Source organism: Schistocerca nitens, chromosome 7, assembly GCF_023898315.1.
Source record: "Schistocerca nitens isolate TAMUIC-IGC-003100 chromosome 7, iqSchNite1.1, whole genome shotgun sequence".
In the NCBI taxonomy this organism is placed as follows: Eukaryota; Metazoa; Arthropoda; class Insecta; order Orthoptera; family Acrididae; genus Schistocerca; species Schistocerca nitens.
Window position 1 is genome coordinate 107980641 of NC_064620.1, and position 18278 is coordinate 107998918.

General features: G+C 43.5%; 1 protein-coding gene across 1 annotated transcript in view; it reads right to left on the reverse strand.

Moving 5' to 3' along the window:
• Positions 1–18278, reverse strand: part of LOC126195027 (dipeptidase 1-like) — a 397993-nt gene that overhangs the window by 26422 nt on the left and 353293 nt on the right. The window contains exon 10 of the mRNA XM_049933467.1: positions 10798–10948. Coding sequence (XP_049789424.1) covers positions 10798–10948 — 151 coding nt within the window. The remainder of the gene's footprint in view (positions 1–10797; positions 10949–18278) is intronic.

An 18278-nucleotide genomic window follows, 5' to 3' on the forward strand; every position in this document is an offset into this window, starting at 1 on the left:
TACGAGCACGAAGAGTCTCTACATTTGGTACCGGGGTTGCGTAGACAAGAGCTTTCAAATGCCCCCATAAATGAAAGTCAAGAGGGTTGAGGTCATGAGAGCGTGAAGGCCATGGAATTGGTCCGCCTCTACCAATCCATCGGTCACCGAATCTGTTGTTGAGAAGCGTACGAACACTTTGACTGAAATGTGCAGGAGCTCCATCGTGCATGAACCACATGTTGTGTCGTACTTGTAAAGGCACATGTTCTAGCAGCACAGGTAGAGTATCCGTATGAAATCATGGCGGTGAATCGAGGAAGTACAGTACATACTGACGAAACTAAAATGAGCACTAACGTGGAAATTAAGCGTTTCCGGACACATGTCCACATAACATCTATTCTTTATTTGTGTGTGAGGAATGTTTCCTGAAAGTTTGGCCGTATCTTTTTGTAACACTCTGTATTGTGTTCGAACATTATGAATTACCTCGAAGGAAACGGTCTATTGACACACAGTCAACATGAGTTTAGGAAACATCGTTCTTGTGAAACAGAACTAGCTCTTTATTCACATGAAGTGCTGAGTGCTATTGACAAGGGATTTCAGATCGATTCCGCATTTCTGGATTTCCGGAAGGCTTTTGACACTGTACCACACAAGTCGCTCGTAGTGAAATTGCGTGCTTATGGAATATCGTCTCAGCTATGTGACTCGATTTGTGATTTCCTGTCAGAGAGGTCACAATTCGTAGTAATTGACGGAAAGTCATCGAGTAAACCAGAAGTGATTTCTGGCGTTCCCCAAGGTACTGTTATAGGCCCTTTGCTGTTCCTTATATATATAAACGATTTGGGAGGCAATCTGAGCAGTCGTCTTCGGTTGTTTGCAGATGACGCTGTCGTTTATCGACTAATAAAGTCATCAGATGATCAAAACACACTGCAAAACGATTTAGAAAAAATATCTGAATGGTGCGAAAAGTGGCAGTTGATCCTAAATAACGAGAAGTGTGAGGTCATCCATATGAGTGCTAAAAGGGGCTCGTTAAACTTCGGTTACACGATAAATCAGGGTAATCTAAAAGCCGTAAGTTCAACAAAATACCTAGGTATTACAATTACGAACAACTTAAATTAGAAGGAACACATAGAAAATCTTATGGGGAAGGCTAACCAAAGACTGTGTTTTGTTGGCAGGACAATTAGAAAATGTAACAGACCTACTGAAGAGTCTGCTTACACTACGCTTGTCCATCCTACTTTAGAATACTGCTGCGCGGTGTGGGGTCCTTACCAGATAGGACTGACGGAGTGCATCGAAAAAGTTCAAAGAAAGGCAGCACATTTTGTATTATCACGAAATGTGGGAGAGAGTGTCACAGAAATGATACAGGATTTGGGCTGGAAATCATTAAAAGAAAGGCATTTTTCGTTGCGACGGAATTTTCTCACGAAATTCCAATCACCAACTTTCTCCTCCGAATGCGAAAATATTTTGTTGACACCGACTGACATAGGGAGGAACGATCGCCACTATAAAATAAGGGAAATCAGAGCTCGTACGGAAAGATATAGGTGTTCATTCTTTCCGCTTTATGAGATTGGAATAATAGAGAATTGTGAAGGTCGTTCGATGAACCCTCTGCCAGGCACTTGAATGTGATTTGCAGAGTATCCATGTAGATGTAGATTTAGATGTAGATATTTATTCCACTGGAAGATGCTATTGTCGTTAGGGGAAACATCAATAGCGAAGAGGTGCAGGTGGTCCTCAATAATATCCACGTAGTCTGCAGCTGTCATGATGCCTGGGACTACTGCCACAGGTCATTTGAAAGCCCTCCCCCTGCCCCCTATCCCAAGTCGCAAAATACTGCCTCCAATAATCTACGTCCGTGGAAGGTCGCATGTTACGCACAGCTGTTTGCCCGGATAATGACGTATCCAGACCCTGTCGTCGGCCTGGTGTAAAGACGCTATTCATCGAACAAGGCAACACGTTTCCAAGATCAACAGTCAAATCACAATGATCCTGTGATCACTAAACTCTTAATTGCCGATGTTGTTAGGTCAACACGGAAACACGGAAAGTTCGTCTGCTGAGGAACCCCATGAACGGTATGCTCTGAAACTACTGCCTGCACCAGCAGTGTGCTCTGTCGTCAGACCTAGCACGGATCGTCGCCTATCGTGCTTTACTGAGTAGACAAGTGTCCGACCTTCTCCTTTTGTGATGAGCTGTGGAAATCCTACACCTTATCACCTACTCCTGGCTTCACCATCTCAACCACATTTAGTAGACGTTCAAGACTGAAGCATGTGAACGTTTGACTAGCTTTAGAATTTTGGAGATGCTCGTTCCCCGGTACCGCGCCATAACAGAGTCGTTTATGCCAGTGCTTTTCCCAATTTTCCACCAGTATGGTTGCCAGAATGATTCCTCATTCGTCTTTCTTTGCCGAATCACGTGCCTGCAAAGTCCCCAAGCGGCATTCATTCCCGCCGAGGACGGTGGACACGTTTTGGCTCGTCAATGTACTTCGGGGTAATGCTAAGAAAGGATATTAAACAAGATAAACATGCAAAACTATTGATAGGAAAGGCAAATGAATGACTTCAATGTTTTAGAATTTCAGAGAGAAATCCGGCAACGAGGCACAGTTCCACCAAAAATATTCTCATCAGTGCAAGATCTTTAAAGTGGAAATATGAATGACACATTGAGTATATGGGAATAAACTTGCATCACACCGGGCGAGGTGGCGCAGTGGTTAGCACACTGGACTCGCATTCGGGAGGACGACGCTTCAATCCCGTCTCCGGCCATCCTGATTTAGGTTTTCCGTGATTTCAGGCAAATGCCGGGATGGTTCCTTTGAAAGGGCACGGCCGATTTCCTTCCCATTCCTTCCCTAACCCGAGCTTGCGCTCCGTCTCTAATGACCTCGTTGTCGACGGGACGTTAAACACTAACCACCACCACCACTTCCATCACGCTAGCTTTCATCGAGTTGCTAGAACTACTTTAGCCATCAGCAGATGGAAAGTCTGTTGAAGTAAGAATATCAAGAAGTCTTTCGGCTCGAGACACTCATGCGTTACCTTTTTTTTCGATGAATTTCGTCAGGTAGTACGACTTCAGATACAGTCTTTGTGTGAAAGAGTGTCACTTTGCTGGAGACCGGGGTGTCGGAAGACCTTTTCCGGATATCTGATGTAGGGAGGAAACCTTCTGCTGTTTTTGTAGGTTTTCCTTTAAAACTGTGTGCTGGACCGAGACTGAACTCGGGACCTTTGCATTTCGCGGGTAAGTGCTCTACCAACTGAGCTACCTAAGTACGACTCACGCCCCGTACCTTTTAGCACTTAGGTACTTTAAACTGACAGTACACTTAGACGGATTTTAATTAGACAACAGAGCAAGTTTGAGAGTAGGTCTGAGAATCAATTATGAGACTATATAGCCATCATACCGAGAAGAAAATTGTGTGTATGAAGTCGTAGAATTAGTTGATGAACTTGTAAAGACCAAAATCGGTGATGTTGGGTGATGTTACAAGCTTTCAGGGATGATGGAGAAGGCTGTGTGTATCGATTTGAGGAAACGGACCTTGGTCTAGAAACGACCGGGTCAAAAGTTATAACTGAAAATCGTTCTGATACGCCTGACCAGTATACATGTACTAACACTCTTGTTGCTAAGATTATAGGATAGGCAGTTTCAGAGATGGCAGTACGGACCGAAACAAGGAAAAAATGTCTACTGAACGTCGACTGTAAAAAGTATGCTTCAAGAGCTAAGGGCACTCATTCAATAGAGGAGATGTATTTCACAGTAGCGAAGATGAACAAGTGCTGATAGCTCCTAAGGTATCCAGTTTAGAACCCTTGTTAACGGGGCTTTTCCTTTATTTTGGTCCATTGTACCATATCTGAAAATTGCCTGTCGTGTAATCTTACCAACAACAGTACCGGTAGGTGTATTCCACTGTAAGAGCAGAAGGATTTTCGCTTATAACTTCCGACTATGCCGTATCCAAATAAGAGTATTTTATCTCAAATTGCTACATTTACACTTCTCCAAAATTCTTTAAAATTTGAACATCATCACCGAATCACACTGCATGTGTAGGGCAAGTAGCAACTACAAGTTGTCGGAGAGAAAAGGAAATAAAGTTGAGGGTACAATTATCATGGAATGGTTTTGTAAACGAATTGGAGTTTTAAAACCAATATTTCAACGTGGATGAAGCTGAATGTATGAAACTTTTATTAACAGTTTAGCCCAATGATGGTGAAATAAGGTGTACAGTGGGGACCATTACTGAATGGATGTAATATTATAAAAATTTAATTTTTTATATTTCAATTGATGTTCGCCATTGCCTTCTGCCTGGCAGCTATTTTCGGCTCGTAAGTCACGTTGCATTATATCGGACAGAACCACTTCTAAACTGACTTGTTGAACCATCAGCAGCTAAACTCACGTGCTGCTGACGAGGTAAAGCTACCAAACCGCGCATCTACAATTTGGCTCTCCAATAGGGAGGTTTGGTGGTGGTCACGTGGGGGTGGGGCGACGGCCAGCCGCCGGGAGCGGACACACTATCCGTTCTCTTCTGCTGGCAGCTTCCGACCCGGTTAGACACTCTCCTCTCCTGCTCTCTTGGGCAGCAGCCCATTCAGTTTCGGCGGCTTCTCTAGGCCAAACTTCAACCACTTTTTACTGAAAAAAATCATCATGTCTATCATAAAATATTTAACTTCATCACCTCAACTGGTGTCTACTGCTTTCCCTTCCTCGGCAATCCTAACATATTAACAAAGGTTTCTTAAAGAAAAATATTTAAAAAAGAGGGTCTCTCATCGGGAAATGGCGGACGCATATTGGGAATTGCTAGGTGTAATAGAAAAGTCAACAAAAGTGGCAGAGTATTGCATCCTGAGGAACATTCAGTCCTTCGCGTCCAGCTGAGTGTTAAGCGTCTCAGCCACCAATGTAATTCCACAGCTGTGTACTACAATAGTGCTGCAGCATGACTCCTCTGTCAGTGGTTGTGTTGCTACAAGGAGTAGCGCAACACGGCGTCCCAATGGAGGCCTAATATCTGTTGTAACACATCTGGTTGGTGGGAGTATAAATGCTCCCAGCTCAGCAGGTAGCATCATTCCATCAGAAGTGTGTCTTTAGCTGGTCTAGTCTTCACGCCAGATACCAATCCAGTGTAAGACTAAGCAGCTTCATCCTCTTTGAGATCCGTTACCAACCAGGTCAGCTAGTCCTGACAGGTACGTGTTTCGAACAGGATCCGCTAAGACAAGACAGCCCATTGGGTGCCACCGCCTGATACTCCAGTCAGTCTCCTATGGTCCCGGGACTGACATGGGGCCACTCCACCTGTCGCCTGCGTCACGAAGCGCTGGTGGTATTCGACCGCCGTCTGTCTTGCCCTTACGTCACTGGGCAGACAAGCTAGCTGCATCGGCGAGGCCACTGCTGGCCGCCAGTTACCACTAGAGTTGGGCAACACGATTCTTTTTCCCGATTCGATTCCTACGATTCAATCTCACATTGCGAATCGATTCCTACGATTCGTTCACGATTCATTCTAGTCTGCGATGGCACGATTCTTACGGAATGCAAAAAGTTCTACATCTTACTCACAGATGGCAGGACATGTCAAATTGTCAATGGGGTTACAATCGAACTGTGTCAAGATAAGATATGCCAGAGAGAGAATGGCTCTGAGCACTATGGGACTCAACTGCTGAGGTCATTAGTCCCCTAGAACTTAGAACTAGGTAAACCTAACTAACCTAAGGACATCACAAACATCCATGCCCGAGGCAGGATTCGAACCTGCGACCGTAGTGGTCTTGCGGTTCCAGACTGCAGCGCCTTTAACCGCACGGCCACTTCGGCCGATATGCCAGAAATAGTTTATTTATGAGTAAACATGCATACGACGTTACAAGTGTGATTCTCGATTTACACGTTTAATACCTTAATTGATGAAAGGTCACATTTCATTTGATTGCATCTATTGTTTTATTTCAGTAAAGGTGGTGCAAAATTACGTGGTATGCCAGTTTGGTTGTGTGGCTTGAACGTATCTAACTACAGAAGTCTGTTTTATAGTAACACAATCTAGCAGTGAGGCAGACGTGGTTTGGCTCATATCATCCTATTCAAAAAAAGTTGAAAGCAAACAGTTAAATAAATATAAATTTTCGTTTCCGAGATACCAGCGATCAGAGGAAACCATGTATAACCTAAAACATATCTAGGATGATTGTTACTATTGGATGTACAGTAAGTCCAACGTCTTCGTATTCGGATAATGTTATACCGCCATCTCACAAAATTTTGATACACCTCTACTGTAACATCCAATAGTAACAAAGATTTACGAAATTGTGATATAAAATACTTATTGTGTAAAGTTGAGTTTTTTCAGGAAACACACCAATATAGATAAACTTAAAAATCAAAATCTTTATCTAAATATAAAATTCTATCCAAACTGTTAAAGCCGTTCCCAAGAAACACGAAATTCGCGTTTTTATTTAAAAAATTCTTTTGTGAAAAATCGCGTGCTGTAAGGAAAGACAACTATATACAGATAAAGATAAAAACCAAAACCTTAACTACATTCAATACGTAGTAACAAAGTTTTACGAGATGGCGTTATAAAAACATGTGAAATAGCGTTTTTATAATATAAAATTGGGTTTTTACGAATGGAACTACACTCCTGGAAATTGAAATAAGAACACCGTGAATTCATTGTCCCAGGAAGGGGAAACTTTATTGACACATTCCTGGGGTCAGATACATCACATGATCACACTGACAGAACCACAGGCACATAGACACAGGCAACAGAGCATGCACAATGTCGGCACTAGTACAGTGTATATCCACCTTTCGCAGCAATGCAGGCTGCTATTCTCCCATGGAGACGATCGTAGAGATGCTGGATGTAGTCCTGTGGAACGGCTTACCATGCCAATTCCACCTGGCGCCTCAGTTGGACCAGCGTTCGTGCTGGACGTGCAGGCCGCGTGAGACGACGCTTCATCCAGTCCCAAACATGCTCAATGGGGGACAGATCCGGAGATCTTGCTGGCCAGGGTAGTTGACTTACACCTTCTAGAGCACGTTGGGTGGCACGGGATACATGCGGACATGCATTGTCCTGTTGGAACAGCAAGTTCTCTTGCCGGTCTAGGAATGGTAGAACGATGGGTTCGATGACGGTTTGGATGTACCGTGCACTATTCAGTGTCCCCTCGACGATCACCAGTGGTGTACGGCCAGTGTAGGAGATCGCTCCCCACACCATGATGCCGGGTGTTGGCCCTGTGTGCCTCGGTCGTATGCAGTCCTGATTGTGGCGCTCACCTGCACGGCGCCAAACACGCATACGACCATCATTGGCACCAAGGCAGAAGCGACTCTCATCGCTGAAGACGACACGTCTCCATTCGTCCCTCCATTCACGCCTGTCGCGACACCACTGGAGGCGGGCTGCACGATGTTGGAGCGTGAGCGGAAGACGGCCTAACGGTGTGCGGGACCGTAGCCCAGCTTCATGGAGACGGTTGCGAATGGTCCTCGCCGATACCCCAGGAGCAACAGTGTCCCTAATTTGCTGGGAAGTGGCGGTGCGGTCCCCTACGGCACTGCGTAGGATCCTACGGTCTTGGCGTGCATCCGTGCGTCGCTGCGGTCCGGTCCCAGGTCGACGGGCACGTGCACCTTCCGCCGACCACTGGCGACAACATCGATGTACTGTGGAGACCTCACGCCCCACGTGTTGAGCAATTCGGCGGTACGTCCACCCGGCCTCCCGCATGCCCACTATACGCCCTCGCTCAAAGTCCGTCAACTACACATACGGTTCACGTCCACGCTGTCGCGGCATGCTACCAGTGTTAAAGACTGCGATGGAGCTCCGTATGCCACGGCAAACTGGCTGACACTGACGGCGGCGGTGCACAAATGCTGCGCAGCTAGCGCCATTCGACGGCCAACACCGCGGTTCCTGGTGTGTCCGCTGTGCCGTGCGTGTGATCATTGCTTGTACAGCCCTCTCGCAGTGTCCGGAGCAAGTATGGTGGGTCTGACACACCGGTGTCAATGTGTTCTTTTTTCCATTTCCAGGAGTGTATGTAGGATATACCTGTATGTACTGTAAAATTGACTTTTTACGAAAGAATGGAACTATGTAGGTGAACTCAAGAAGCAAAAACAAGTCTAATACAAAATTTCATTCAAATCGTTAGGGCCGTTTTCGAGATACGCGAAATATAATACATAATCCAAGTGCTATTGCTCGTGTGTAAAGAAGGTGTGTGTGTTTTGCATTGCATCTGCAACATATGAGAGGTACGCATTTATTCATCATACTTGGATTTCTTGATTTTAATCGTGTGTATTGGGAGCTGTGTACTCGCTGTATATCGTTCCTGTCATCACTAGTTCGTGTATTACTCGCGCAAAGTAAGCTGACGTAAGTGGGAAATGCCTTTACGCTCGTTCCCATCAGCCACCGCCAAGTGTCAGCTTGAGCTTGGTTTTCACAGTAATATTACGGCCCACGAACTTCGTTTTTTCGTTCCGAGCTTCCTTTGTTCACACGCATCCTCCACTTGACTGCCATATGGCGGTCGTAATCATTCGGCACGACTCGGCATGATTCGGAAGTTGCCTTCGAAGCATAGCGTACTAAGAATCGATGAATCGTTGGAACTTGGAATCGTCACGACTCGGAAACACGCAATCGCTCTTACGATTCTTTTGAACGACGATTCGTCCATATCACGATTCGATTCTTACGATTCTTTATTTAGAGTCGTTCAAATGACCGACTCATTCACGAATCGCCACAACTCTAGTTACCACAGTCGTGGCTTAGCGCTGGGTCGTGACCTGCTGCGTACTAGTCATGAACGGCAACTGGGCCGTCGAAGTACTGTGAGGAAAGCATGAAGTAATAAAGAAAGTTCCTGCTGAGTAAGCATTCTTCATTCCGCGTTAGCCGTGATTCTGGAGAATTCATACCGTAACTTTTCACACACGACACTCTCCAACGAGAATTGCCCAGCCTGTAACAAGGAGACAGATAAGTACGAGGGTTATTCGGAGAGTAATGAAAGATCGGTCGCGAAATGGAAACCACAGTGAAAATCGGATGAAGTTTTGCACAGGTGTGTTGAGCAGAGTCTCTAGTATGCCCGTGGACCGCATTAAGTCGTTCTTTTTAGTTCTGAGCACACATGGAGCACAGAAAGATACCTAGAACAATAGTGTCTCCCGCCACGTACGAGGGCCTGGTGAGAAATTTCTCCTGAAGCCATGCAGCCAACATTTCATAACTGTCGTGCGTTCTCTTCTCCAAGACAATTCTCAACCGCATTCTGCAGGCGCAACGAAGATGCTCCTGCATCGTTTTGAATTGGAAATGTTTGATTACCCACAATACAGCCCGTAATTGTTTCCCTCTTTCATTTCTGCTCACATGAACCGCTGTCTATGAAGACAACGTTTTGGCACACACAACGAGGTGTAGGCCAGCTTAGAGAATTGGTGGAAAGCACAGGCGGCTGACTTCTATAACGAGGGTATTGGATAGTTGGTACAACGCTACGACAAACGTCTAAGTCAGATCGGCGACTACTTAGATAAGTCGCTGGAAGTTGTAGCTAACTGTTGCAAGTAAAACAGTTTTGATTTTCACTGTGGTTTCCATTTCGCGACCTATCCTTCCTTGCTTTTCGAATAACTCTCGTATAATTGTAACGAAAATGAAATGGAGATGACTGGAGTGTGTAATGAGAAGGACTGATGTTAGGTGGACAAGTAAAGCTCTTTGCTAGGTTGCAAGAGTTTTTTCTTAGTCATCGGTTTTCTGACATGCTTGATGAGGGCCACCACTAATTTCTGTCTTTCGCCAATCCGATCACTTCAGAGTAACACATGCAAACTATGTCATCCATTATTTGCTGTATGTATTCCCATCTCTGTGTTCCCGTTTTTGATTCTGCTCTGAACCTCTTAATTTCTTATGTCCACCTTATTTTCAACATCTTTCTGTTACACTACACCTCAAACGCTTCGGTTCTCTATTTTCCGGTTTTCCTACAGTACATAATTGACTAACACAAAATGCTGTGCTACAAACGTGTATTCTCAGAAATATCTTCCTCATATTAAGGCCAATGTCTGATACGAGCAGACGTCTCTTGTCTAAGAACCCCATCTTTACCTGCGTTAATCTGCCGTTTATCTTGTTGCTTCGTTCATCTCGTGTTTCATTTTGCTTTGAGAGTAGCATGATTCCTCCATTTCGTCTACTTAGCGGTACAAGAGATAAGAAAAGACAAAGATAATGACCCAATACTCTGAGAGGATGATGTAAGAAAAGATACAGGCGCAAAATTGATACTTAAAGCCGGAAATACCAGTGCGTGGAAAAATGTAGAGAAAGATTTTACCCTGTGGTGAGTGTCACATATTGATAATGATAATCGTGACGATGAGGATAAAAACTCATAAATGCTACTTCTTGAAACTTTTTAAGTAGACTTTCTCGGGATATTTGGCGTCTAGCATGAATTTTCAGCATTTCTATGACGCTGTGAGAGGGCTAGCATATCATTATGTTAGTCCCTGCACATCTGTTGTATTACAGCTGCAGTGTGAGGAATCGGTAGTAAGATTGCCATTTTATAAAAGGTGTTATTGTGTATGTAACCATACAAATTCGTCTATTATGTCTAATCAATCTGTATCACTGAAAGCGCTTACCTGTTCGACCTTACTGAACACTCTGAGCAAATTGAGGCCCGCTAGTTTCATGAGGTCATCGGACGACCATTCTGGTTCACCATCCTTGGGCTGTGCGAGTCTGTCAAAAATGGCGGGGAACTTGGAGACGTCATCCACTCCTTCAGGCACCCTGTAGACAGAAAATAAGTACAAAATTAGTCGTCTTTGCGCCACCGATGGACTTGTGACAATACCTGCATGAGAAAACGCTGGCAAATCGTTTACTCCTTTACTTTTCTAGGCGTATTAAATATCTAAACTCTAATATTAACTGGTTGTATGTAAGAGAGAGCTTGAAGGAACGGATCACTCCGAATAAACCAACTCCTTCTGGCCATCAGTGCATTTATAGTCTGTAGCAAATACGTTCCTGTATGGATTATTCTGCTACTTTCATTCTGATATTGTGTGCATGTTTAGATGGCTCACAGTTCGCCTTCCAGCGAAACGCCGAAGAGAAACTCAATAACAACCTCAAATTTTAAATGCAGGACGCTTCTGAACTTCCTGTAAAAGCTGAAATGACATACTTTGTGGAAGACCGATGAACGATATTACTGTGTATGTTACGCTGAAAAGCCAAAGAAACTGCTACACCTGCTTAATATCGTATAGGGCCCCAGCGAGCATGCAGAAATACCGCAAGGCATGGACTCGCTAATGTCTGAAGTAGTGCTGAAAGCAACTGACACCACGAATCCTGCAGGGCTGCCCATAAATCCGTTAGAGTTCGAGGGGATCGAAATTTCTTCTGAACAGCACGTTGCTAGGCATCCCAGATATTCAATAATATTCATGTCTGGGGAGTTTGGTGGGCAGCGGAGCTGTTTAAATTCAGAAGAGTGTTCCTGGAACCACTCTGTAGCAATTCTGGACGTATGAGGTGTCGCATTGTCCTGCCGTAATTGCCCAAGTTCTTCGGAATGCACAATGGACATGGATGGATACAGCTGATCGTACAGGATGCTGTCAGAGTCGTATCTAGACGTATCATGGGTCCCATATCACTCCAACTGCACACGCCCAACACCATTACAGAGCCTCCATCAGCTTGAACAGTCTCCTGCTGACATGCATGGTCCATGGATTCATGAGGTCGTCTCCATACCCCTACACGTCCATCCGTTAGACACAATTTGAAACTAGACTAGCCGGCCGGGGTGGCCGAGCCGTTCTAGGCGCTACAGTCTGGAATCGCGTGACCGCTACAGTCGCAGGTTCGAATCCTGCCTCGTGCATGGATGTGTGTGATGTCCTTAGGTTATTTAGGTTGAAGTAGTTCTAAGTTCTAGGGAACTGATGACCTCAGCAGTTAAGTCCCATAGTGCTCAGAGCTATTTGAACCATTTTTTTGAAACTAGACTCGTCCGACCATGCAACATGTTTTCAGTCATCAACAGTCCAATGTCGATGTTGACGGGCCTAGGCGAGGCGAAAGCTTTGTATCGTACAGCCATCAAGGGATCCGCAAGCCCACATCGATGATGTTTTTTTGTATTCTTTGCACGCTGCCACTTGTTGATGGCCCAGCAATGAAATCTGTAGCAAGTTGCGGAAGGATTGCACTTCTGTAAGTTGAACGATTCTCTTAAGTCGTCGTTGGTCCCGTTCTTGCACGATCTTTTTCCGGCCGCAGAATTACAGAATTCCTAATATTCAAGGTACACTCCTGAAGTGGTCGTACACGAAAATCCCGACTTCATCGCTACCAAGGAGATTCTGTGTCACATCGCTCGTGCGCCGACTGTAACATCACGTTCAAACTCACTTAAATCTTGGTAACCTGCCATTGTAGCAGCAGTAACCGATCTAATACTTGCGCCAGACACTTATTGTCTTATAGAGGCGTTGCCGACCGCAGCGCCGTATTCTGCCTGTTTACACATCTCTCTATTTGAATAGCCGGCCGAAGTGGCCGTGCGGTTAAAGGCACTGCAGTCTGGAACCGCAAGACCGCTACGGTCGCAGGTTCGAATCCTGCCTCGGGCATGGATGTTTGTGATGTCCTTAGGTTAGTTAGGTTTAACTAGTTCTAAGTTCTAGGGGACTAATGACCTCAGCAGTTGAGTCACATAGTGCTCAGAGCCATTTTCTATTTGAATACGCATGCCTTTATCAGTTTCGTTGGCTCTTCAGTGTGGTAGTCTACTCTCTAAGCAAGGTTAAATTAAGTGCTGTGTGAATGCCTGGTGAATGATTTGTGGAAGTGCAGATAATGCTGCCAGTCTCGTCGACAAACAGGCAGTCTTCTTGCTAGAATGTTTCGGATTGGTGTTTACCGCACCAGACACAGCACACAGTCGGCAGTGCATGTCAGGCAGCGAAGCATGATTGGTTTAGCTCACATACTGAACGATATCCACTCATTTTATTCCATAAATACAGGAAAACACGCACAAAACCACAGCAGAGCCAAATTACCATATACACTATTCAAAATGCTGTATCATACATAACTGTTTAATTACTTTAATAAGGGGTTATACCTCAAGCACATAGATCCTCAGGTTCTGTATTGTGAAACGCGCCTTAAGAGATCATAGGACTCAAGGAATACTTCGCTGACGTGTTGGTGTATTTAGGGCACCTCAAATGGGCGCATTACATATTGTAGTAGGGATACACCCATTAGATGATACGGCAGAAAGCAGCATTTTACATGTCACAAAAAGGAGAAATTCGGAACATATAGACAGACAACCTGTCACCTAGCTCTCAACAAGGACGCGAGCAACAGCAGAACACCTGGATAAAACATTCTTAGACCTCCCGCTGCGTTAGTTCTGGGAAATTTGAGTGGCTTACAATTACGAAATGTGTTATCTTATGGAACGGCACGCACTGTCAGCGACCTCTCGGGTAAGAAACTAGACCAGAGGTCGGCAATCCCATTAGTCAACAGAGCCAAATAACAACATAGCAACAATTGTAATTGCCCGCATCTCGTGATCGTGCGGTAGCGTTCTCGCTTCCCACGCCCGGGTTCCCGGGTTCGATTCCCGGCGGGGTCAGGGATTTTCTCTGCCTCGTGATGGCTGGGTGTTGTGTGCTGTCCTTAGGTTAGTTAGGTTTAAGTAGTTCTAAGTTCTAGGGGACTTATGACCACAGCAGTTGAGTCCCATAGTGCTCAGAGCAATTTGATCCATTTTTTGAACAATTGTAATTGCTTTTGAGAGCCATTTTTTATAAATTATGTAAGTAGGTACAGTCTTATTAACTTAATTAGGATACTCTTAAGATGACCTTTTCTGAAAACTTCCTCAATATGATTGAGGAACGTTCGCGGGGGTCGTTCCCTCCCATCTCTGCCATTCACACTGTTCTTGTATACTTGATTCGTCTATTTCCCTTCGCTCATACTCTTCATATGTCCAAACCATCTCAGTATGCCCTTCTTAATAACTGACACTAAAGGTTTTTCACATCACAACGGTCTCTAAAATTAATTTAATAATATGTACATAATATTTTAAGTCTTAGTTAAAATGTAGTACATTAAATAAAACTCGATATTACTCTTAACGATACGATTTACTGATAAAATTAAATTTATGTCATCTGTAAAATTAAATGGTGACAGAGGCTGACAAACATTAATTATAACAACGGTCTGGCATCTCCTAGGAAAGTTTGGATAAGTCAGGTTCGTATGAAGCTGTTTTTAATTTTAGTCGCGGTTCAGGTTCTCATGAACAAGAAGAGTACTGAGTTTAGTCTTGATGAGTTCATGCCGGAAAATGATTGTTCCTATGAATATGTAGACTCGAATAAGAAAATAACAGCAAACGCCAGTTTTTCAGCTGAGTCAGGATGTAACAACAACATCGCTGTACTATTGTACATATAATTTTTTTCCTTCTGATTTTCGATAAATTAGTGTAATCGATATTCTGATTTCATTTCTTTTCTTTTCATGTCATTGTGTTAAGAAAACTGTAAACAAATTTCGATGTGAATATTAATGTTTATGTCAAATGTCAAACAATATTGTAACAGAATTGAAATGTAAGAAACGTTGAATCTGTTGTAAGATGTTAAAGTTGTAATTGTGCGTCTGGTCCATACGTAGGCAATGTATTGGGATATGTAGAATGCAAAACCTCTGGTGAATACCCTGTCTGTAGGGGAGCGGTAAAAGGTGGATGGCAGGCGAGCGCGGGAAAATGCACACGGGCGCTGCACGGCATAACGGGCTCAGCAGTAGTAGTCGGAGTTGGGCATTGGTCTGAGCCACACGTTCTGGATCGAGGAGGCTCTCCTGGAAGACGTAGTTTCATTGAGCCTCGGATGTGCCGTCCCGACGCCTATACAGCATGGCAAAATTCTATAGGCACTAAATGGAAAAGGATTGCGACGCTAAGAAGAAGCAAAGTGCCGATACATCAATAGCCATTGCTGTGATTGTATGAGTGAGCTGTGCCTCGCCATCTCGCTGCCTGCCGACCGCCGCATCGATACGAACAGGTTGAAACTTTTAGTGCTGTATTCGTGTGGACCAGTGTTACTTTTGTTCCATACTGTTCAATAACAACTTAAATTTTACCAGAACTGTCCTATCATTTAATTATCCTCACAACTAACCTAGACAGGGTCCTTTCCACATGTTGTGCAATCCGAGTGTCCCGAGATGAAGATTTAAAGTTTCTGTTAATAATAATTACTTGCAGACCTAGCTATGTTAGATTGATGTTTAAAGAAGTGTTTTTGTTAATGAATCTATAGGTAAATAACAAAGGTCTGACAAAGTGGGAAGATAATTTTGAAATTGGTTTAGTAATGAAGTTTAATTATTTTGAGGCAGATATAATGGTAATTAAATGAGCAGGAAATAAGCTAAAAAGAGTTGTTGTTGTTGTTATGGTCTTCAGTCCTGAGACTGGTTTGATGCAGCTCTCCATGTTACTCTATCCTGTGCAATCTTCTTCATCTCCCAGTACCTACTGCAGCCTACATCCTTCTGAATCTGCTTAGTGAATTCATCTCTTGGTCTCCCTCTACGATTTTTACCCTCCACGCTGCCCTCCAATGCTAAATTTGTGATCCCTTGATGCCTCAAAACATGTCCTACCAACCGATCCCTTCTTCTAGTCAAGTTGTGCCACAAACTTCTCTTCTCCCCAATCCTATTCAATACCTCCTCATTAGTTACGTGATCTACCCACCTTATCTTCAGCATTCTTCTGTAGCACCACATTTCGAAAGCTTCTATTCTCTTCTTGACCAAACTAGTTATCGTCCATATTTCACTTCCATACATGGCTACACTCCATACAAATACTTTCAGAAACGACTTCCTGACACTTAAATCTATACCCGATGTTAACAAATTTCTCTTCTTCAGAAACGATTTCCTTGCCATTGCCAGTCTACATTTTATATCCTCTCTACTTCGACCATCATCTGTTATTTTACTCCCTAAATAGCAAAACTCCTTTACTACTTTAAGTGTCTCATTTCCTAATCTAATTCCCACAGCACCACCCGATTTAATTTGACTACATTCCATTATCCTCGTTTTGCTTTTCTTGATGTGCATCTTATATCCTCCTTTCAAGACACTGTCCATTCCGTTCAACTGCTCTTCCAAGTCCTTTGCTGTCTCTGACAGAATTACAATGTCATTGGCAAACCTCCAAGTTTTTACTTCTTCTCCATGAATTTTAATACCCACTCCGAATTTTTCTTTTGTTTCCTTTACTGCTTGCTCAATATACAGATTGAATAACATCGGGGAGAGGCTACAACCCTGTCTCACTCCTTTCCCAACCACTGCTTCCCTTTCATGCCCCTCGACTCTTATAACTGCCATCTGATTTCTGTACAAATTGTAAATAGCCTTTCGCTCCCTGTATTTTACCCCTGCCACCTTTAGAATTTGAAAGAGAGTATTCCAGTTAACATTGTCAAAAGCTTTCTCTAAGTCTACAAATGCTAGAAACGTAGGTTTGCCTTTTCTTAATCTTTCTTCTAAGATAAGTCGTAAGGTTAGTATTGCCTCACGTGTTCCAACATTTCTACGGAATCCAAACTGATCTTCCCCGAGGTCCGCTTCTACCAGTTTTTCGATTCGTCTGTAAAGAATTCGCGTTAGTATTTTGCAGCTGTGACTTATTAAACTGATAGTTCGATAATTTTCACATCTGTCTACACCTGCTTTCTTTGGGATTGGAATTATTATATTCTTCTTGAAGTCTGAGGGTATTTCGCCTGTCTCATACATCTTGCTCACCAGATGGTAGAGTTTTGTCATGACTGGCTCTCCCAAGGCCATCAGTAGTTCTAAAAAGAGTAGTAACTCATATAGTGGAAATTTTGAGTGCTTAATGATTTCAATAAATTAATTGTTTTAATACAGTGATCGTAACAGTTTCAGGGTCCCCCCCCCCCTCTTTCTTATTCATTTGAATTCTGAAGTATTCTAAACTGATTAGACCAGCAAAGTTAAAGCCAATACAAAAACCAAAATTTATCAGTGTTTTACATTTATCAAAATTGACATTGTGTGTGTTTTGAAAGTGCTATTTCTTGGGTAACCTATGCCCGATTTTAATCAGATCAATAGGCAGTACGATGTTTCGTAGTAAACATTATAGTGTAATGTTGTGTATTTATGGTTTATCCATATTGGTACAGAAAGTGAAATTATCAGTTCAGTAGATTTTCTGGTTCTAAAATTTACCATATTATGCGGTGTTACTACGTGTTGTTATGCTCGAACGTACATCAACTTGTACAGGGAAGAAACTCAGTTAATGCCTCATTAGGCTGGCGACCGTATTATTAACAAATTGGTAACATCTTATGTGTTGTTTCTTGTCCGTCCTGACGTGTAGTTGCATTTCGGACTTGCTTGACGTATCATTGTTATTACTGAGTGGGTGTAAGTCTGATTTGCCTCCATTCAGGTACACGCGGTCAATGTCTATACAAAAATCCTTTCTCTTAAGTTGAAGCCCGTCAACTTACTATAGTACAGGCTTTAAGGAGTATCGTGTGCACTAGCGCAGCGTTACAAGTGGCTCCCGGTGACAGGACATCCAGGTGTAGTCGGTCACAAATTAATGTGAATACCGAACAGTGGATGTTCAGTGGCACAAATTGCAATATTATTCAGTAAAGTAAATAGCAGTGAACGTCAAGTACGGTAGTGTGGTGTAATTTGTGTTCAGTATGGACAGGAAAGTAGACACGGTAGATGTGTCGAGCGTAATGGAAGATGCGCATGGCAATAGCAGGAGTTTAAGCGGCCAGATAACAGATGGCGTTATTGGTAGACAATTGTCGTACATACAATATCACGAACATGTTAACGAACAGATTGAAATGTCGAGATTGCCTCGAACACAGCAAGGGATAAAACAAGAAGTAGAGGATGACTTTGTAGATGATAGTGGGTACGTGAACGAATCCACTGACATGTTTGATTCACCACAGATAAAGGAAGAAAATTTTAATGTAGG